This window comes from Podarcis bocagei, assembly GCF_964188305.1.
Source record: "Podarcis bocagei genome assembly, chromosome: 7".
In the NCBI taxonomy this organism is placed as follows: Eukaryota; Metazoa; Chordata; class Lepidosauria; order Squamata; family Lacertidae; genus Podarcis; species Podarcis bocagei.
The window spans coordinates 82,006,637-82,028,052 of NC_138132.1; the positions used below are offsets into that span (position 1 = coordinate 82,006,637).

Sequence of the window (21,416 nt, forward strand, 5' to 3'; positions counted from 1 at the left end):
GTTGGGCCTCAATATTTGTGTAAGAAATTAAATCATGCCATGTATGAAAGAAATGGCCATTAAATGTCAAGAGCAGCAGTGTGTGTGTGTGTGTGTGTGTGTGTGTGTGTGTGTGTGTGTTAGGGTTGCCACACATCCAATTGCTCCCCAATATCTCCTTCCACAGCTAAATGGATATCTTATAATTATCAACCCTATTTGGATATTTATTTGGACGTATACCTATATTACTGCATACATAGCAGTGGGTTAGGGCTGATGGAATATTTTCATTTTTTAATGCCAGCTGATGTTGTTTTGCAAACTTAAAAAAGTGAAATTCCCAGAGCGTGGGATGTTCCTAGAGGGCTGGTGGGTTCCTTGCACTGAGCAGGGGGGCTGGGGAGTCTTGCAGCACCACCAACCTAGTGCCCTCCTTTTATTTTTTTTAAAAAGGCAAGTTACTAGTCCTCAAGGTACTCTTTTTCTATGGTGTGGGATGATTTCATTTCTTATGCTGCAAATAAAATCTTCAACAAGCATCTTCTCAAACTTTGGATATTTGTAAACACACCATTCCTGTCTACGTGCTTCTTTACTTTCATGTTTTCTTTTTCTTTTTTCAAAAATTTAATTGATTTTCCAAAAATTTTAAACAAACATACATACATACATCTTAACTGTATTTGATCCAATCTTAGTGACATTGTTAAGTGACTTCCTCAAATGCCCCGGCTGAATTTCTGTGTATATCATTTGTAACAGTTTTCCAAAACCAATTTTCTCATAAAATTAACTTAATCACTTGACATCTTTCTGTTTTCATTTTGACTTTAAACATATTATTCTCTAACATCACATATTTAAATCCTAAGCCTATCTGATATTTGCAAGTTTTTCCAATTAATTTATCTTAACATATTTAACTAAATAGTCTTTGAATTTCATCTATTCCTCCTGGTACTCTTCCTCCTTCTGGTCGCGGACTCTCCCAAGTCAGGTTGGCTAGCTCCGAAAAGTCCATCATCTTCATCTGCCATTCCTCCACTGTTGGGACTTCTTGTGATTTCCAATTCTTAGCTAACAAAATTCTAGCTGCAGTTGTGGCATACAAAAACAATCTAACATCTTTCATGTTTTCTGATCCAGATGTTTTATAATTTGCATGTCAGGAAGAAGCAAAGCCACTTAATCTTGGCTCATATGGCTTTCTCCCTTTCTCTTTTCCCTAATTTACTCTTTCTCCATTGCTACGACCTTGTTGTCATTACATGCATGCGGTCACTGTTTAGAAACAACAACAAGTTATTAGTCCTCAAGCTTGCAGAGGCAAATTTGAAAGTCTCTGCCTGCAGAGAGGGTGGGGAGTGCCTGGCAGGAAAAAAATATCAAGATGACAAAGGTTCAGGGTCTCAAAGACATTTCCGAAGAGTTAGAAACTTTGCTTAAAAGTTATCAAGGCTGTAACTCCCATCAGCCACAACCAAGAGTGTCAATGATCAGGGATGATGGGAATTTGTAGTCTAGCAACACCTGGAGGGTACATATGCACTAGATCAGTGTTTCCCAACCTTTTTTGGGCAAAGTCACACTTGTTTCATGAAAAAAATCTCGAGGCACACCACCATTACAGCCCCGTGACGTCAACGCGCAGCGTCACGCCGGGAGGGACATGAATTGCTAGCAAATTACATAATCACCTCCTTGAGGGCTGGCTCATCTTCTCCGAAGGCAGAACCCCATTAATTAACAGGACAGACTCACACCATAGCCAAGACGAGGGGGGGAAACCTCAGTCATGCACAGTCATGCACATGTGGGGGCTAAATGAGGACGAAGACCGGGCAGCCGCCAAGCCTTGGCCGAGAGCCAGGAAGGGCCTCCCCGGAGGAGGAGGAGGAGGGAGGCGCAGAGCGGGAGGGAGGGAGGGAACCCCAGGGGTCATCTAGTGACGGCGCCCCAATCGAAAATTTGACTTAAAAAAAAAATCTTTCGAATTTTTTAATTTTTCCCGCGGCACACCAGACAACATCTCGCGGCACACTAGTGTGCCGCGGAATAGTGGTTGGGAAACACTGCACTAGATCACCCACTAGTTCCCTTCCAAATTTTCAACATCCTCTAAAGCAGGCTTCCTCAACCTCGGCCCTCCAGATGTTTTGAGACTACAGTTCCCAGCATCCCTGACCACTGGTCCTGCTAGCTAGGAATCATGGGAATTGTAGGCAAAAAACATCTGGAGGGCCGAGGTTGAGGAAGCCTGCTCTAAAGCAGTGTTCCCCAACCTTGGGCCTCCAGCTGTTTTTGGACTAAAATTCCCATCATCCTTGACCACTGGTCTTGCTAGCGAGGGATGATGGGAGTTGTAGTCCAAAAACAGCTGGAGGCCCAAGGTTGGGGAACACTGCTCTAAAGCATCTAAACTTTAAATGGGAGGGGAGTGGTTTTTAAGCATCTGCAAGACAATAAACCCAAGTAGGAAAACAGTCCCCAATCACTGCATTGGATTGAACTAGATGACCTTTGGCATGACCTCCAACTCTACAATGCTAAAAGAAAAAAGGCTGAAGCTTCAGTCTGATTTTTTTCCTTCTTTTAATAGTTTGGTTTCGGGTATTAACAGCACTGATACAGCAAGAAAGGTAATTCATGCCCAAATAAAAAATATTACCATTGTAAATAACAGCAGATAGAAGAGACACACCGCAGGGAGGATTTTTGGAGAGCCCCAAATTCATCCAAAGACAGAAAAGGAAATATATATTTATATGGAGTAATCAAAATTAGCAGCAATAGAACAATAAAAAATAAAGTGCATTTGGCTAAACAGGTTGCTGTAATATTGGTTGTGGCGGATTGGCTACCAAAGTTCAGAAATGGCACCCCTCATATGTCATTATCAAGGTGGTTGACAGCGGACCTTATCTTAAAGGAGCATCAAATATCTTAGCGAATGGGCCAAGCGGAGGATCTAGGATTGTATTCAATGCTAACCCTACTTAGAGTAGACCCACTGAAGTTCATGAGCATGACTAGCTTAGCCCATTCAGATTCCCTCCATCAATCCAAACTGGGGTGTTTTTTAAAAAAGGGGGAGGGGTGGGATGTCATTGGAACAAATTACATGAACTGTATAAAGGGATCAAAATCTCCACTGCGGTCGGGTCGCCTATCCACACTGTTCCAGAAGACTCCTGAAGAGGCCTGTAATAGCCAAGGAGTTTATTTCAGCCAGGTAGGGAGGGGCGGGTTTCTCATCTTGCAATTCATAGCGCGGCTACGTGCATAACTTCTTCGGCCTGGGAGGTGCACCCTCTAATGAATCTTGTCAGTGCTTGTGGTGCTCTATGACTAGTGGCATGAGAGGCAGACAAACAAATTCCCTCAAATGGAAGGTGGGGGGGGGGGGAGAGTCATAATTCAAAAGAATTAAGAGGCACAGGGGATAATGATGTTCATCTGTCCTGTTCAATATGTGTGAACCTCCTTGTTATAAAGCAGGGGTAACAATAATAAAAAAGTTATTATTATTATATATATGTACCATACCCAACTGACTGGGTAGGCAACGTGGTGCCCTTGTTAACTTCTAGCACAGCCTGGTGCCCTTGAGGACTCCAACTCCCATCAGCCCTAGCCAGAATGACCAATGGGTATGGATGATGGGGAGTGTAGTCCACATGTGGAAGGTACCACGTTTATCTTTAGAACAGGGGTGGGTACCCAAATGTTGAACAAGTCACACCTTACATACTTGGGAACATCAAAGCAAGAGTCAGGATCTATCTAAGCTACCTCTATGCCCAATAACATTGCCCCGTGTCGCTTCAATCCTAGGCCGGGGCATTTCTGCCAAGTTTGGAAGTTGGGTAAAATAGCTCAGGATGCCTTCCTGCCCTGGCCAAGCCCAACGGACAGACCCCACCCTCTTCCTAAAAGGCCTGGGCAAGGTTTCGAGGGCAGCTCCGAGAGGCGGGCAGGCTGCCCTCCCCTGCAAATCGCCTGGCACCAGGTGACTCGAGAGCTCAGGAAATCGGTGCCAGCAGGTCTCCACGCGTGGCAGAAGGTAAGAGACGTGGTTTGTCCAAAACAACCTGGCAGCCAAATTCAGTAGAGGCCAGAAGTCCCTTTGCCACTGTCTCAGATAATCACATAAACTCGTGCAGGGGAGGGCATGGCTTGGGCAAACAGTTGCCTCTCGGATGCCGTGGGTCTGACCCAGCTGCCACGCTCCCTCCGAGAGCCCAGCTTGGCATAAAGCCACTCCAGCGAGACAGATTGCTAGCCCTGCACAGAGTAAACCTATTGAAGTTAACCCTCTCGACTAGCTTAGGCCCTTCAATTTAAATGGGCCACATCAGAGCAGGACACATTCACACCACTGTGGTGCCTCTTTAAGCAATCATGGCTTTCCCCCAGAGAATCCTGGGAACTGTAGTTCGTACAGGGCGTTGAGAGTTGTTAGGAGACCTCTGTTCTGCTGCCAGAGTGGTTTAACAGTCAACCCCATTTCCACAGGGAACTGTAGCTCTGAGAGGGGAATGGGGGTCTCTTCACAACTCTCAGCACCCTCTACAGTTCCCGGGATTCTCTGGAGGAAGCTAGGACTGTTAATGTGGTATCGCCGTGCTCTAAATGTGGCCTTTGTGGGATACAATGCTCTGGCTGGACTGCACCTCGAAGAATGCAATATTATTATTATTATTATTATTTTAAGGAATAGATGGGCATTAATTCATCGAGACCTGGAATTGGAAAGGGGAGTGGGAATTGGGGAGCTTTGGGGCTGATTTTCATCTAAACTTGCTGGGGAAAGGGGATCCAAACAGAATCTGCCCAAGTTGATCTTGACATTTCATTGTTGTTAAAAGACAAAGAAGAGGGGAACGCAGACCAGATTTATCATTCCTCCTTGTAAGTGTATAAACACAGGCATTTTCTCTCCTGCTAATTATTAGCTTATTAACACTATTGGAAGAAGGAGTGGGGAAGGAGGACTCTAAAATAATATGTATGCCAAACAGGGCGGGGGTAGAAATGGATAAACCATGCAGAGGCCGCGTGATTCTCTCGGTCTCGTGGCAGAAAACGAGAGACAGGGCAGCGATTGTCTCCTCTGTGACTCTGTGGGGGGATCCCCACTGCCTGGAAGAGGTTCTGCAAGCGGGTACTCGAGTGGCGAGCAGAAATATCTGCCCTCCTCCTCCGCCTTTCCTCGCTTATCTGCTCTGCTGCAAGTACTGGTGTGTGAACATGTTCAGCTCGCTGTCCAACCAACCGGCTTTATTCCTGCAGAGGGAAAATACGTCTATTACGGGATGTCGTATCCAGGATGTAGGTAAAACGATGAACGGACATTGCTTTAGAAAAGCACAAGCATGACATTTTGGACCGCCACCACCCCAAAGAAAGGGGAGCATGCAACTGCTAACGATTTCAGTTCTGAGAACTTTAGCCTGCCAGACTCAGCAGGCGTTGCAACAGAGAAGCTAACGGGCCTGCCCCCAATACTTGTGGTCGCATTCTGCTTTGTTGTTGCTTTTAAGGTTTTTAACGCAAGCTTTTCTTGTGTTACAAAACAAACAGACAAGGAAAAGTACATGTAGCGTCTCCACCATCAATTCGTGGTGTCTTTTTCACAGCTTGTTTACATTCATCATGAGACATTATTGTTGTAGACATTGTGCAGTTAGGGGAAGAGAAAGGGAGGGAGACGGAGGTACTTTAAATGTAAAGGTAAAGGGACCCCTGACCATTAGGTCCAGTTGTGACTGACTCTGGGGTTGCGGCGCTCATCTCGCTTTATTGGCCGAGGGAGCCGGCGTACAGCTTCCAGGTCATGTGGCCAGCAGGACTAAGCCGCTTCTGGCGAACCAGAGCAGCGCACGGAAACACTGTTTACCTTCCCGCCGGAGCAGTACCTATTTATCTACTTGCACTTTGACGTGCTTTCGAACTGCTAGGTGGGCAGGAGCAGGGACTGAGCAACGGGAGCTCACCCCGTCGCGGGGATTTGAACCGCTGACCTTCTGATCGGCAAGCCCTAGGCTCAGTGGTTTAACCCACAGCGCCACCCGCATCCCATTTTTTTGTGTTACAAAACAAACAAGGAAAAGTACATATAGCATCTCCACCATCAATTCGTAGTGTCTTTTTCACAGCTTGTTTACATTCGTTATGAGACATTATTGTCACAGACATTGTGCAGTTAGGGGAAAAGAGAGGGGAGAGAGGGAGGGAGATGGGGAGTGCTTTACTGTATTTTTTGCTCCATAGGGCGCACTTTGTTTTAGAGGGGGAGAACAAGAAGAAAAAAATCTCCCCCTCTCTGCTCAGCGCCCCTTCAGCGAAGAGGCAGGAGAAACGGAGCCCCTTCCATTTCTCCTCCCACTTGGCTGAAGGGGCACTGCGCAGCTCTCCCTCTCTGCTGAGGCCAGGAGAGTCTTGCTCTCCTGGCTTAAGCAAAAGGAACCCGAAGCCTCCGGAGCGCAGCGGGACCTCCCGCTGCGCTCCGGAGGCTTCAGGCGGCTATCCCTGAAGCCTGGAGAGCGAGAGGGGTCAGTGCACACCAACCCCTCTCGCTCTCCAGGCTTCAACGAAAGCAACGCGAAGCCTCTGCAGTGTGGAGGGAGCGCTCCCTCTGCGCTTTGGAGGCTTCACGTTGCTATCGCTGAGGCCAAGGAGCCTGCATTCGCTCCATAGGACGCACACACATTTCCCCTTCATTTTTGGAGGGGGAAAAGTGCGTCCTATAGAGCGAAAAATACAGTAATTGTTTTTAATTCTGACTTTGAAATCATCATAACCTGCCCTGGGACCTGCTGGTGAAGGGCAGGCAACACCATCCATCCATCCATCCATCCATCCATCCATCCATCCATCCATCCATCTTCTCTTGCGCAAGTCCTGCTTATGGGCTTCCCATGGTGGCATCTCATTGGCACCCATGAGAACAGCATGCAAGACTAGATGGGCCCCCTTTGGCCTGATCTAGCAGGGATTTTCCTAGGTCCTTATGGGACCTCCAGATGCAGAGGCAGTCTATCTAGTTTCCTGGGTTCTTTGGGAGATTTGGCCCCTGGGAGGACTGGGAGATGCTGGACAAGATGGGCCTTTGGCCAGCAGGTTCCTCTAAGTTCCCATGGTACCAGCATCACTCAGCTTCCGCAAATGAAGCCCTTCTGAGCATTCCACCCTCCCAAGTTCTACACTCGCCACCATGGAAGCGGCTCATTGTATTTCACTTTTATCAGAGCAGCCAGTGAAGGTGGAAACTGGGAGACAGCCCTGCTTCCCATATTCCATACCTGAGCAGCTTGGCTTTGCTCTGAAGGGAGTCCAAGATCTCAATCTTTTGATTCAGGGCCGTGATCTCCTTCTCGAGATCTTCTCTCGTCACGTCGACCTGCTGGCAGAGCTGGGCGAAGGTCCCGGCAAGCTCCCTGTCCCAAAAAAGAGCGGGGAAATGGAGAAGAGGAAGAGGTCAATCAGAGGGAAAGGGATAAAATGGCAAGGTACAGAACGAACACAGCAAGATGCTTGATTTGCACCAAGTGTAGATCATTGGTCCATTTAGCTCAGGGTTGCCTGCACTGACCTCCAGGGCTGCAGATGGGCTTTTTCCAGACCTACCTGGCAATGCTGGGAACTGAACTCAGGAAGTTCTGCAAGCAGAGCAGACGCTGAGCTAAAATTCCTGTAATGGCTACAAACCAGCTGGAATTTTTGTGAACATTCCATGACACCCAGGGCAGGAATTGGAAGTCAGAAAGGCTACAGGATTCTTTGGTCCAATAAGGCAGCAGCGTTTTACGTGGGTTGAACCATTCAGCCCTAATTTAAAAGCTACGTTAAATTGCTGCAGTGTTTATACGACGCTTAGAATGTTTGTGAACATGCCATGACACCCAGGACAGGCCTTGAGATAAGAATGTCTATGCAGGGTTATTTAGCCCATATAATAAAGAAATAGTATAGCATGCTGAATTCGCAAGCAGTATTCAAACTATGAGCAACAAAAGGAATTAGTGTTTACTGTATTATTGTTTTGATATAAGAGAGGGAAGATAGGGTGCAGCAAGGGGGAGAAATAAAAAAAAAAAACCACCATGGGAAATGGGATGGGGAGTCGCTAAAACAAAAGAAAAATCTTGGTACCTTGGTTCTCAAACGACTTGGTACGCAAACACCTTGGAGCCCAAACAATGCAAACCTGGAAGTGTGTGTTCTGGTTTGCGAACATTTTTCAGAAGCTGAACGTGCTCTGCTTTGAGTGTTTTGCTTCCAATTAGAGTGCCACACTTCTGTTTTTAGTGTTATGCTGAGGTCTGCCTGTTTTTACTACTTATTTTGCTTTTTTGTTTTTGCAGCTCTTTTTGTTTTGTTTTTGTGACTGAGTGGAACCCAGTACATCTACTGATCAATTGAGTGATTGCGTGACTACAGTACATTGATTATTGCTTTCATTTTATGGATCCGTGGTCTTGTTAGATAGTAAAATTCATGTTACCGGTAAATTGCTGTTTTAGGGGTTGTTTTTAAAAGTCTGGAATGGATTAATCCATTTTGCATTACTTTCTCTGTGAAAGTGCACCTTGGTTTTGGAACGGACTTCCGGAACGGATTAAGCTTGAGAACCAAGGTACCACTATATTATGTCTTGGAACGTTCATGTGAAGTTTTTGGAAATGTATCTAAAAATAAATAAATAAAAGTTATGTTCAATTGCTCCAGAGGTTATACAATGGTTAGAATGTTTGTGAACATGCCACGACACGCAGGGCAGGCATCGGAGCGCGCTGGGCTCTCTCTGCAAGGAGTCATTTGTGTGTTTGTAAGAACAGGAGCTCCTGAGAGCCACATCAAGGCTCAGAAGGCCACAATTGCGGATAATTCCCCCCCCCCATCCCCCGGAATGCAAGCGAAGCGAAAGACTCACTGCTGAACTTGGTGGCTGCAGTTCGAACCCGTGTAGCTGACGATGAGCTGGAGTTTCTCGCCGGCGTAGTCCACAAACTGTCGCTTGAAAGCTCTCTCCTTCGCTCTCGTGGTCCAGGTGAGACGCTCGTAGACGTACAGCAGTCCGTAGAGGCCAAAAGAAAGGGCAATCAGTCTCCAGCCCACAGCCTTCCAGACCTGCAGGGAGGAGGAAACGTGATGGTCATTTTTCTTCCTTTAAAAAAAAAACACCTAACACCTGAAAAATCAAATTAAATCTTTATTGTTACCGTCAATGGCCAGCATTAAAGGGGCAAAATAAGACGGCAAAAGTGAACAAAAGTAGCACAGAGTAAAATAAAATGGGCCCCAACTTATTGGAAGTCGTCGCCATGTTATGATCTCCGAAGAGTAAGATCACCGTATTTTTCGCTCTATAAGATGCACTTCCCCCTCCTAAAAAGTAAGGGGAAATGTGTGTGCGTCTTATGCAGCGGATGCAGGCAGGTGGCTCTGCTCAGTGCTCCCTTTAGAGAGCCACGTGGAGCGTGTGTGCGGCTCTTGGGGGCTTTTCCCGAGGAGGGAGAAGGGCTGCCCTTCTCCCTCCTTGGGAAAAGCCCCCAAGAGCCACGCACACGCTCCGCACGCTCTTTGAAGGGAGTGCGGCTCCTAGGAGAGCCTTAGCCGTGCGCAGCCTCTCCCAGGCAGGGGGTGAAGGCTCCCCTTGCCCGGGAAAGGCTGTGCGCGGCTAAAGAAGAAGAAGCCAGGATAGTGAGCGGGTTCCCACTGGCTGTTCTAGCTTCTGGCTTAGCCACGGGATGAAGTCTCCGCAGGGGAGCGGGGAGCGGGGAGCCTTTGCGGAGCTATCCCTGGCTTTTGCGGGACGTGGGGGAAGAAGAAGAAGAAGAAGAGTTTGAATGTAATATCCCGCTTTATCACTACCCGAAGGAGTCTCAAAGCGGCTAACATTCTCCTTTTCCTTGCTCCCGTGGGGCTGAGAGACTTCAGAGAAGTGTGACTGGCCCAAGGTCACCCAGCAGCTGTATGTGGAGGAGCGGAGACGTGAACCCAGTTCACCAGATTATGAGTCCATCGCTCTTAACCACTACACCACACTGGCTCTCGCGCGGCTCTGTCCCTTCCCCCACCTCCCAGAAAAGCCCCCAAGAGCCGCGCTCCCTTAAAAGAGCGCGCGGCTCTTGTGGGAGGAAAGCCAGTAGGCTTGCTTTCGCTGAAGCCAGGAGGGCAAGAGGGATCAGTGCGCACCGATCCTGCTTGCTCTCCTGGCTTCAGGGGTAGCCCCGCAAAGCCTCCTGAGTGAAGATGGAGGAGCGCTCCCTCTTAGCTCAGAATGCTTTGCGTTGCTTTCTTATTTCTTGTTTTCCTCCCCTAAAAACTAGGTGTGTCCAATCGTCCGGTGCGTCTAATAGAGCGAAAAATACAGTACTCCTTGGAGTAAAAAGGTGGACTTTTAAATGTAAAAAGAGCCCATGTTTTCTTATATATGAGGAGCACATGACTTACAGCTACATTGCAAGGGAGAGGTCTTTGGAAGCATCAATAGTGTGGGGGGGGGGAGGAATCATCCAACTCAGTATTGTCTACACTGACTGGCAGCAGCTCTCCAGGGTTACGGACAGGTGTCTGTGCCTAGCTGGAGATGCCAAGGACTGCACTTTCTGCATGCAGGGCCGATGCTCTGTCACTGAGCTACAGGAGGGCCAGGCGAGGGAATCAAAACACCCTCAGATATCGAAGTTCTCCTTCAAACGTACCACTCCTCCAACCACGAGGATGCCCATAGAGGTTCTGGAGGTGAGAGAGGCCAGCCCAGTGACCATCGAGACCATCAGCTCTTCCTGAGTCAGGGATCCCTGAGGTAAGGGAGGCAGGCTTGGGTTGGCTGGAGTCAAAGGCAGAGGACGCTGAACCTAAGTTGGAAAAGGGGGGGGGGGGAGAGGAAGGTGCAGAGAGAAGAAAGAAAAGATTCAGCGAACGGTTTGACTCCATTTGTAAGAACTTCCAGTACAATGCAAAATGCTTAGTTTCTTCATTTGTTTGGACAAGACAGGCTGGGCTATTTTTTCCCATTTTACAGGCTGGGTTATTGAGGCCAAGGCACAGTAAAAGGGCCCTTTCACAGAACTTTGCATATCACTGTCTCTCCCCAATGGCAGCAGCAGCAGGAATTGTGTGAGAGAAGGGTGTATGTGGAATGCAAATGCACTTTGTTTCTGTTTTTAACTATTCATATGTGCCTCTATCTTGTGTTTCTGTCTTGTAAGCCACCCTGAGATCTTTTAAGTGCCTGGAGGCGGTTGGAGGATGAATGGCAGCTAACAGATTGAGGTTGAGTCCTGACAGGACAGAAGTACTGTTAGGGGGAACAGGAGGCGGGCAGGTGTGGAGGACTCCCTGGTCCTGAATGGGGTAACTGTGTCCCTGAAGGACCAGGTGCGCAGCCTGGGAGTCATTCTGGACTCACAGCTGTCCATGGAGCCACAGGTCAATTCTGTGTCCAGGGCAGCTGTTTACCAGCTCCATCTGGTACGCAGGCTGAGACCCTATCTGCCTGTAGACTGTCCTCCCAGAGTGGTGCATGCTCTGGTTATCTCTCGCTTGGATTACTGCAATGAGCTCTACGTGGGGCTACCTTTGAAGGTGACCCGGAAACTACAACTAATCCAGAATGCGACACCTAGACTGGTGACTGGGAGCGGCCACCGAGATCACATAACACCGGTCTTGAATGATCTACATTGGCTCCCAGTACGTTTCCGAGCACAATTCAAAGTCTTGGTGCTGACCTTTAAAGCCCTAAATGGCCTCGGTCCTGTATACCTGAAGGAGCGTCTCCATCCCCATTGTTCTATCTGGACACTGAGGTCCAGCGCTGAGGGCCTTCTGGCAGTCCCCTCACTGTGAGAAGCCAAGTTACAGGAAACCAGGCAGAGGGTCTTCTCGGCAGTGGCACCCGCCCTGTGGAACACCCTCCCTTCAGATGTGAAGGAAATGAGCAGCTGTCCTATCTTTAAAAGACATCTGAAGGCAGCCCTGTTTAGGGAAGTTTTTAATATTTAATGCTGTATTGTTTTTAAAACTTGATTGGAAGCCGCCCAGAGTGGCTGGGGAAACTCGGCCAGATTGGCGGGGTATAAATAATAAATTATTATTACTACTATTATTATTATTAATGAAGGGCGATAATATACTAAGGTTACCAATAAATAAATACTACGTTCGGGACGTTGATGCTGCAGCGATGGCGGTGGCAAAGGGGCGGCCGCCAGCTTGACCTCAACCACCACGTTTCCCCTTCCTCCAAGGTTTCTATCTCCTTTCTCCATGAGCCTGGGCAGCCCGATTTGTTGGTTCTTCAGTGGTGGTGGGGAAGCGGTGTGCAGTGGGTCAGGCGTGGAAGGCAGAGAAGGAGGGTCAAGAGCGGCAGTGGCAGTGAGGCTCGGGCAGCGCGATGCCTCCCTTTCCATCGGAGCAGCCCCAATCCCATTCCTACTTGTGTGCAAGCAGGAGGGGACGGGGATCCCTCAGCTGGAAAGGGAGGCTTCCCATTGGCTAACTGAGAGATCCCCGTCCTGCTCCTGCTTGCACGCAAGTAGGAGTTGGGAGGCTGCTCCGACAGGCAGCATGAAGCCTCCCTTCACAGCTTAGTTGCTGGGGTCAGGGAAGGTGGGGGCAGCCCGGAAGCTGAATCTTAGAGCCCCTGCACCACCATCACATGGGGACTTCCGAGCAGCTCCTGAAGCCAGCCAGAGCCAACTGCTCCGGGCTGCTGAGACTGCCGCTGCTGCATTTCCCAGGGACATTAGATGAAATCCGGGATGGAATTTGTCCGGGGATCTATTTGCAAATCCAGGGACTGTCCCCGGGAAACGGGGACGTCAGGTAATCCTATAATATACATCTGATAAATAATCATCACCATAATTTTGGGTTCTTTAGAATGAAAGTGGCAGAATCTGCAAGTTCCCCTGTGTGCTGGTTCCTTCTCACTGGGGCACACAATGAGCCACTGTAACTGGGAGGCACTGGGTGCCCCTGAGCACAGGAACCTGCCCTTGCAATGAGTCACGCCACTAGTCCACTTAACTCGGTGGTAGCCACCCGTGTGGTACCCATCATCCCTGGCCATTGGCCACATTGGCTGGAGATGATGGGAACTCAAGTCTAACACAGTCTTGAGGACACCACTTGCCTACCCTTAATGGAAGAAAGACTGTGTTTTCTTTTTTCCTCCTCCCTCCAAGTTCCCCTTTCCTTTCATGTCACGAGCCTTTTAGATGGTGAAACCTGGAGTCCCACTGTTCAGTCCGGACACTCAGATCCAGCTCCGAGGGTCTTCTCACTGCAAGAATTGAAGCTGCAGGGAACCAGGCAGAGAGCCTTTTTGAGCAGTGGTGCCCTCCCTGTGGAACACTCTCTCATCAGATGTCAAGGAAAGAACTATACAACTTTTAGAAGACATCTGTTTCAGGAGGTTTTTAATGTTTAATGACATTTTATTATGTTTTTAGATGTGCTGGAAGCCGCCCAGAGTGGCTGGGGAAACCTAGCCAGATGAGCGGAATAATAATAATAATAATAATAATAATAATAATAATAATAATAATAATAATAATTTATACGCCGCTCATCTGGCTGAGTTTCCCCAGCCACTCTGAGTAGCTTCCAACAGAATATTAAAATACAGCTTCCCTAAACAGGGCTGCCTTCAGGTATCTTCTAAAAGTCTGGTAGTTGTTGTTCTCTTTGACATCTGGTGGGAGGGCATTCCACAAGACGGGTGCCACTACCGAGAAGGCCCTCTGCCTGGTTCCTTGTAACTTGGCTCCTCGCAGTGGGGGAACCGCCAGAAGCCCTCGGCGCTGGACCTCAGTGTCCGGGTATATAAATAATAAAAATATTATTACTGAGCCACATTGGGAGCCCCCTAATAATACCAGCTTTCTGGCTCTACCTGGGTATCGAACCCAAGACCTTCCGCGTACAAGGCAGATGCTCTATTTCTCTTCCACGACCCAAGAAGAGGAGAGGAAGCTGCTTGGGAAGGGGGGCTTTTCAGGAGCACCTACTGGGTGAAGCAGGGTGCTGGAGGGTAGCCAAAAGGCTCTTCTCACCTGGTCATTGTAGCCCATCAAGGCCCGCCGGGTGTTCTTGGGTCCCAGGAACCTGTTCACGAGCATCGTCCAGCCGAGAGAGAAGTGGAACTGGATATCCTCCTGGAAGTCGGCGCAGAGCTTGTCGCAGTTGAGGTCGTAGCTCATCGCAAAGCACTGCCGGGGAATGAGCTTGTCTATCTGGCCTCTCAGGGAGGCTGGCAGGAGGGGCTTTAAGCCGTCTTCACGGAGGAGAAAAGAGGCAACAGAACCTGCTATTAGAACAAGCCCCAATTCACGGACCAATGTATCAAAATGCACTGGAGATTAGTAACCCCTTTGGTAGGCTGGTTTCTGCCAGCCCCTTCCAGCCTGACCGATGGTGCCTGTCTCTGCACTGAAGGCAGCTAGGGGCAGTGAGGGCAAGTGACGGCCTAGTTCACGGATGGGGAACCTGCGGCCCTCCAGATGTTGCTGGGCTCCCAACTCCTATCTGCCCCTGCCGGCATAGCCCTTGGTCCGTGGCCCTGCATTAAAAACGACGCTGGGGCAGTAAAGGCAAGTGATGATCTAGGCAAGTGAAGGTGCCCTCTGGATATTGCTGGACTCCAACTCCCATCAGCCCCAGCCACTATAGCCAACAGCCTGGGGTGACAGAAGCTGTGGTCCAGTTGCAGGTTCCCTAGCTCTGCTTTACAAGTGAGAAAACAGAAAAGGGAGTGTCTCTGAAGCAGTCAAGATCTCCAAACATCTGGCTCATTAGGTCCAGTCGTGGCCGACTCTGGGGTCGCGGCGCTCATCTCGCTTTATTGGCCGAGGGAGCCGGCATACAGCTTCCGGGTCATGTGGCCAGCATGACTAAGCCGCTTCTGGCGAACCAGAGCAGCGCACGGAAACGCCGTTTATCTTCCCGCCAGAGCGGTACCTATTTATCTACTTGAACTCTGACGTGCTTTCGAACTGCTAGGTTGGCAGGAGCAGGGACTGAGCAACAGGAGCTCACCCCGTTGCGGGGATTCGAACTGCTGACCTTCTGATCGGCAAGTCCTAGGCTCTGTGGTTTAACCCACAGCGCCACAAGTGAGAAAACAGAAAAGGGGGTGTCTCTGAAGCAGCCTAGATCTCCAGACATCTGGCTCAGATACAGGTACTTAATTCCCAAGCAGAACAGGAGAGCTGTTCCCTTTTCACGAACCGATCATCTCCTGCTGCATCGTTTGAAGGGACGTCGTGATGGAGCTGGAGCAGCGGTCAGACATATTCCGGCCGAGACCCTCCTCAATGTGCCGGTGGAGTTCCTGGGGGGGGGCAGGGGGGAGAGAGGTAGAGCTCAAAGCTGTTTTTTGCATGGCCCTTCTTACATGAAGTACCCTCCCCCGTTAATTTTTTTGCATTGATATCCCGCCTTTCCCCTCTAAGTAGCTCACATTGGAGCACATCGCTCTTCCTCACGATGACCCTGAAAGGTAGGTCTCCCAGGGAGATTCATGACCGATTGGGGAAACGAACCCTGGTCTCCCAGGTCCTAGTCCTGGGAACTGTAGTCCACCCCCTAGCAGAGCTACCACTCCCAAACTACAGTTCCCAGGATTCTTGGGGGTGGGGGTGGGAAATCTACCACTGAGCTACAAGCCACCCCAGTAACAACAAACTTCTGAGCTATTCCTTGTGCGCTTATAAGCTTATAAGCAACAGGTAAAAACAACAATATAATAATTGCAGCAACTCACGTTTTTATAAACTTTAATAACTACGGGAGATGGGTGAAAATCTAGCTGGAAGTCGTCCACCAACACAGAAAGGCGTCTGATCTCTTCCGCCATCGCGTTGGAGACCTGGAAGGTGCAATTGCGTTATGGTAGGTGACTAAAGCAAAGCGCAGACGATGGGGGCCTCCCTCTGTGCCCGGAGCGTGCGTGTGTGTGTGTGTGTGTGTGTGTGTGTGTTCCAAACCTCTGCCCTCCACTGAAGGAAAAGCAGGATGGGTGCAAATCGAAGGAAGTGTGGTTTTGCATGAAGGAATCACTCTAATAACAAACGAAGGCTGGGGAGTTGGGCAACAGAAAATGGGAGTCAACATCAAGGCCACTCAGAAAACAGGAGAAAGGAATCAGCCCTGCTGGGGAAACCCCCAAAGTATTCCAAATGCACAATGAAGACTCAACATTCTTAGCGGCCACAGAATGTTGAAACCTGGGAAACTGGATTGCTCTGCATGGTTCCTGACCTGGATCACTCCAATAAGAGGAAGATTTTGCTAAGGAGTGTTCCTGCATCACAGGGCTTTGGACTAGATGACCCTAAGCATCCCTTGAAGCTCTACGATTTTATGTTCTGCCTATGGAGGTCTATAACCTCCATTCTCAAAAAATTAAATCTACAAAGAAGCGTATCTGGAACATGATCAGAGCAGCCTCTGGAGATTTTGAACTGCAACTCCCATCAGTCCCTGGGAGCACAGCCCTGTTTGCCATAATTCAGAGCAGAGGGGATTCTGAAGAGGCAGGGCGCCACAACCGAAAAGGCCCTGGCTACTGGCTCTGCTGAGCAGCACCCTGGGCCTTTGCCCGAAGCCCAGCCCAGACAGCAGCGATGCTCTCACCTGCCGCTCCACCTCTTCTGTGATCTGCTTGATCTTCAGCTTGTAGTTTTGAGTGAGCAGGTCCAGCTGCTTGTCGATGAAGCCCAGGCGTTCCTGGCGGTCCTCTCGCATCTCAAGGCAGTAAATCCTGGGAGATGGAACAAGGCGCGTGTTGGGTGGTGAGAAAGAAGAGAAACAAATAATGCATTTTCTTGCACTAAAGGGAAAGTCAGGAGATCGGCTGGCGGTTTCCGGGAGACTTCCTTTCCTAGCAGGAAGGAGAAGGAGGGCTGGCTAGCCCAGATGAGGAAGAGGAAATACGAGCACCTAATACTGAACAGGTGATGTCTCTGCAGAGACATCACCTTGCCAACAAAGGTCCGTATAGTTAAAGCTATAGTTTTCCCAGTAGTGATGTATGGAAGTGAGAACTGGACCATAAAGAAGGCTGATCGCCAAAGAATTGATGCTTTTGAATTATGGTGCTGGAGGAGACTCTTGAGAGTCCCATGGACTGCAAGAAGATCAAACCGATCCATTCTGAAGGAAATCAGCCCTGAGTGCTCACTGGAAGGACAGATCCTGAAGCTGAGGCTCCAGTACTTTGGCCACCTCATGAGAAGAGAAGACTCCCTGGAAAAGACCCTGATGTTGGGAAAGATGGAGGGCACAAGGAGAAGGGGACGACAGAGGATGAGATGGTTGGATAGTGTTCTCGGAGCTACCAACATGAGTTGGACCAAACTGCGGGAGGCAGTGGAAGACAGGAGTGCCTGGTGTGCTCTGGACTATGGGGTCACGAAGAGTCGGACACGACTAAACAACTAAACAACAACAACACAATACTGAACAGAGCTAGGCAACCAGGCCAGTGGGTTTTTCGCAGTTCTGTATGCACAAGGACATAGAGCAAAAGAGATTGCAAATCTCCTCCTGATCAGCCCTTTTGCATCAGCAGGCCCCTGCCCCAGATCAGCCCCTTAGTGGTGGCAAGCCTCCCCCAATCAGGTCCTTAACAGTGGCAGGACTCCCCACCCTGATCAGCCCCTTAGCGGCAACAGACCTCCCCCTGAATCAGCCCCTTCGTGTCAGCAGATCTTGCCACCTCGATCAGCCCCTTAGCGGCAAGCAGGCCTCCCCACTCCGATCAACCCTTCAGTGGCAAATGTTTTCCATTGGGACAAACCATTTCATTTCATTTAACAAGTGCATGGGTGCAAGCATATTACATTACATTACATTACATTACATTACATTACATTACATTATCGTATCATATCATATTATTACTTTATTTTACAGTGGTACCTCGGGTTACATATGCTTCAGGTTACAGACACCGCTAACCCAGAAATAGAGCTTCAGGTTAAGAACTTTGCTTCAGGATGAGAACAGAAATCGTGCTCTGGTGGCGCGGCAGCAGCAGGAGGCCCCATTAGCTAAAGTGGTGCTTCAGGTTAAGAACAGTTTCAGGTTAAGAACGAACCTCCAGAACGAATTAAGTACTTAACCCGAGGTACCACTTTACTTCACTTCACTTTATTTTTGAAGCATTCTGCATCTTGGGCTGGAAGTCTGAGCCAAAGAGCTGTTACTGCATATATCCTCCCTTAACCTGTGACTTTTTATATTCTTGTATATTCTTGTATATTCTCTAAAAGAGATTAAAAGCCCACCTAGCTCACTTTGAACCACCTCTGCATCAAACTTGGACCAGTGAATCAGGCAAATTCATGGAGGAGACTGATCAGTGGCTACAACCAGCCACAGTGACAACGTTGCATGTCTACTTTCAGAAGAAAGCAACGCGTCTGACCATCTCCTGCTGTTCTGCAGCTGCTCACCTCTGTTCCTGGGCAGCCACATGCACCGAGTCCATGATGTGGCGGACCTCTTCCGCGATCTGCTTGGCTCTGACCGTGTGCTGCTCAAACTTGGTCTTCACCGCCGACTGAGAGATGCATTCCTGCATGAGCAAAGGAAACAGGAAGTTCAGCTCAGCAACCTGCATTTTACAGATTAAAAATTGAGCAGGTTTTACATACAGTAGGTTACCTGCTTCTGGCAATCTCAAGGGGGTGACGTAAGCCTGGCATTTGGTGATCCACTTTCAGTCCTAACTTTGCCACCTTGAGGACTAGCGACTTGATTTTCTCCTCAATCCCCCTTCCCCCCAAAATACAATGTAAACAGTGAATATTTGCCCAGCAGTACATCTTCATTTCCAACAGTCTGCGCAGCAATCCCTTTGACAGGGCCTTCCTTACCCAAACTTGTGATTTTACTGTCAAACGCTGCCTCCCCAGAGGCATGTCTGAGTGACAGGTAGGGGAAAACCGACCAATCTGCTCATTAATATAAGAACCACATCTCATCAAACTTGGATTTTATTTTAAATGAAAATTGGGTTTCTCGGGGTTTCTCTATAACCAAGTTCAAAAAAAAAATTGCACTATGCACAAAACAAAGATTGTGGGTTATTTACTCAGATACTATAATGCAATAGCTATCCTGGTGTCAAATTTCTGGGAGTGAGGAAGTTTCCATTATTTCTTAGCTCAAGGGAGGAGGGAATAGGAAGAAACCAGCCTTTCCTCAACCAGGGGCCTTCCAGATGTTTTGGACTACAACTCCCATCATCCAATGCCAGCACTGGCTGCGGATGATGGGAGTTGTAGTCCCAAAAAATCCAGAGGGTCCCAGGTTGTGGGGAGGCTGGCATAGAGCGATTTGAGGGGAAACTATAAAAGGGGAGAGTAATTTGCTCAGGCAAGTAAGGAACAATTAAAATCCATTGCACAGAGTTTTGAGAAATGGAGATTATTAATCCACCTTGCCCAGGGGCGTAAGGAGCTGCCTTCAGACTTTTGGCCCATCTACACCAGTATTGCTGGCTCTGGCAGACAGCAGGAGCCTCAGAGAAACTGCTCCCATCAACTGCGCTCAGGCCTTACTATAAATGGAGAAGCTGAGGAGCAAAACTGGAAGTTCTTTCACTTGCAGAGCACAGATGCACTGGCCCTGGGGGGTTGGTATACGGAATGAGCTCAGCAGACAAAATCAAGACTTGCCTCAAATCTCCTCTCAAAGTTCTGGAACTCAAACATCCTCACTTGGAACCCTTCTGCCAGTGCCCCGCCTAGAAGGGAAAAAGCATCAAAATCCACTTGAAATGGTCAGGATATCCCCCCCCCCCAATTAAAATCAGCAAAGGAGTCCCTGCTTCTGATCCCATCTCACACGTAAAGGCGGCCTCTCAACGAAAACAGGGTCTTTTTGGTGGCCCCTGTCTTCCCCAAGAACCTCAAAACGTCCTCACCAACTTGGGCAAAGTTGGTGAAGCTCATTTGACGACAATGAGAAATCGGGTCTTTAGTGTCGTCAGCCTAGTCCAGCGGAACTCTCTGCCACTGGAGATTCAGCGGGTGCCTTCTGTGCCGACTTTTAAATGCCTGCCGAAAACCTTCCTATTCCGCCAGGCCTATGCAGGCAATTAAGGATGCAATGCTTAATTGATGTCTGCTTTTAACTTTTTAAAGGTTTTCTGTTTTTATTGCGGCAAACCTCTCAAGATATTTATGATATAGCAGTATACAAATGTTTTCAGGAATAAATAAAATGAAAAGCTGACCCCGTTGGGGCTGAAATCTTGCTGGCACTCAGCACCTGAGTTTGTTATTAGAAGGAGTTACAGTATTTTATTCCTATCCCACCTTTCCTCGAAGGAGCCCAATGTGGTATGTATGTATGTATGTATATAATCTGTTCCAGAAGGCCGTTCAACTTCTGAAACATTCGAAAAATGAGGCGTGTTCGAAAACGGAAGCATTTACTTCCAGGTTTTCGGCGTTCGAAAACTGAAACGTTTGGCTTCCGAGACGTTCGAAAACCAAGGTAAAATTTAAATTGATATATGGCCCTTCGTCAAAAAATCTCAGGGAGGTTCACAGAATAAAATACAAGATAAAACACAAGTAAATAATCAAATCAGAAAAGAAAAGGAAAATACCGTATTTTTCGCTCCATAGGACACACTTTTTTCCCTCTTAAAAACTAAGGGGAAAAGTCTGTGTGTCCTATGGAGCGAATGCAGGGGGGAGGCAGGCAGGAAAAGCCCCCAAGAGCCGCACACAAGCTTCGCGGCCAGTCACTCCCTTCTCCCTCCTCGTAGAAAAGGCTGCAGGAGCCGCGTGCTCCTTAAAGGGTGCGCAGCTCCTGTGGGCTTTTGAGAGAGGTGGGGGAATTGCCATAGCTGCGCGCAGCCTCTCCAGCCGGGGGAGGCTGCGCAAGGCTAAAGAAGCCAAGGCAACGAGCGCGATCCATCCCCCTCGCTGCCTTGGCTCCCTCTTTAGCCTTGCCACGCTTCTTTAGCCGCGCTGGAGAGGTTTAGCTCCCGGCTGGAGAGGCTGCGCGGCTATGGCAGAAGCCAAGACAGCCAGCGGGATGGATTGAAGAGGAAAATTTTTGCTTGGCGCCTATGAAAATATATGAAGGCATAGTCGGCCAATCGGTGTTAAAGAGGGACAGAACTTTCTTTATGTATGCTACAACAGCAGCAAGAATACTCATCGCAAAGCATTGGAAGACACAAGCTCTACCCACTCTGGAAGAATGGCAGATGAAAGTGAAGGACTACATGGAATTGGCGGAAATGACTGGCAGAATCCGAGACCAGAGAGAAGAGTCGGTGGAAGAAGATTGGAAGAAATTTAAAGACTATTTACAGAAATATTGCAAAATTAATGAATGTTAGAATGATATTTAATTGAAGTTAAGTGGTTTCTAGCTGTAATGATATAAAAGAA

General features: G+C 48.5%; 1 protein-coding gene across 8 annotated transcripts in view; it reads right to left on the bottom strand.

Annotated features, from left to right (window-relative positions):
• Positions 1-2,557: 2,557 nt before the first annotated feature.
• Positions 2,558-21,416, bottom strand: part of MFN2 (mitofusin 2) — a 41,863-nt gene continuing 23,004 nt past the window's right edge. For all 8 annotated transcript variants that reach the window (XM_081202999.1, XM_081202998.1, XM_081202997.1 and 5 more), the window contains 10 exons: positions 19,683-19,750; positions 18,456-18,577; positions 16,633-16,759; positions 15,761-15,865; positions 15,226-15,328; positions 14,052-14,272; positions 10,692-10,847; positions 8,918-9,114; positions 7,287-7,421; positions 2,558-5,268 (listed from right to left, as the gene is read on the bottom strand). In XM_081202999.1, the coding sequence (XP_081059125.1) occupies positions 5,199-5,268; positions 7,287-7,421; positions 8,918-9,114; positions 10,692-10,847; positions 14,052-14,272; positions 15,226-15,328; positions 15,761-15,865; positions 16,633-16,759; positions 18,456-18,577; positions 19,683-19,750 (1,304 nt within the window). In that variant the 3' untranslated portion in view covers positions 2,558-5,198. The remainder of the gene's footprint in view (positions 5,269-7,286; positions 7,422-8,917; positions 9,115-10,691; positions 10,848-14,051; positions 14,273-15,225; positions 15,329-15,760; positions 15,866-16,632; positions 16,760-18,455; positions 18,578-19,682; positions 19,751-21,416) is intronic.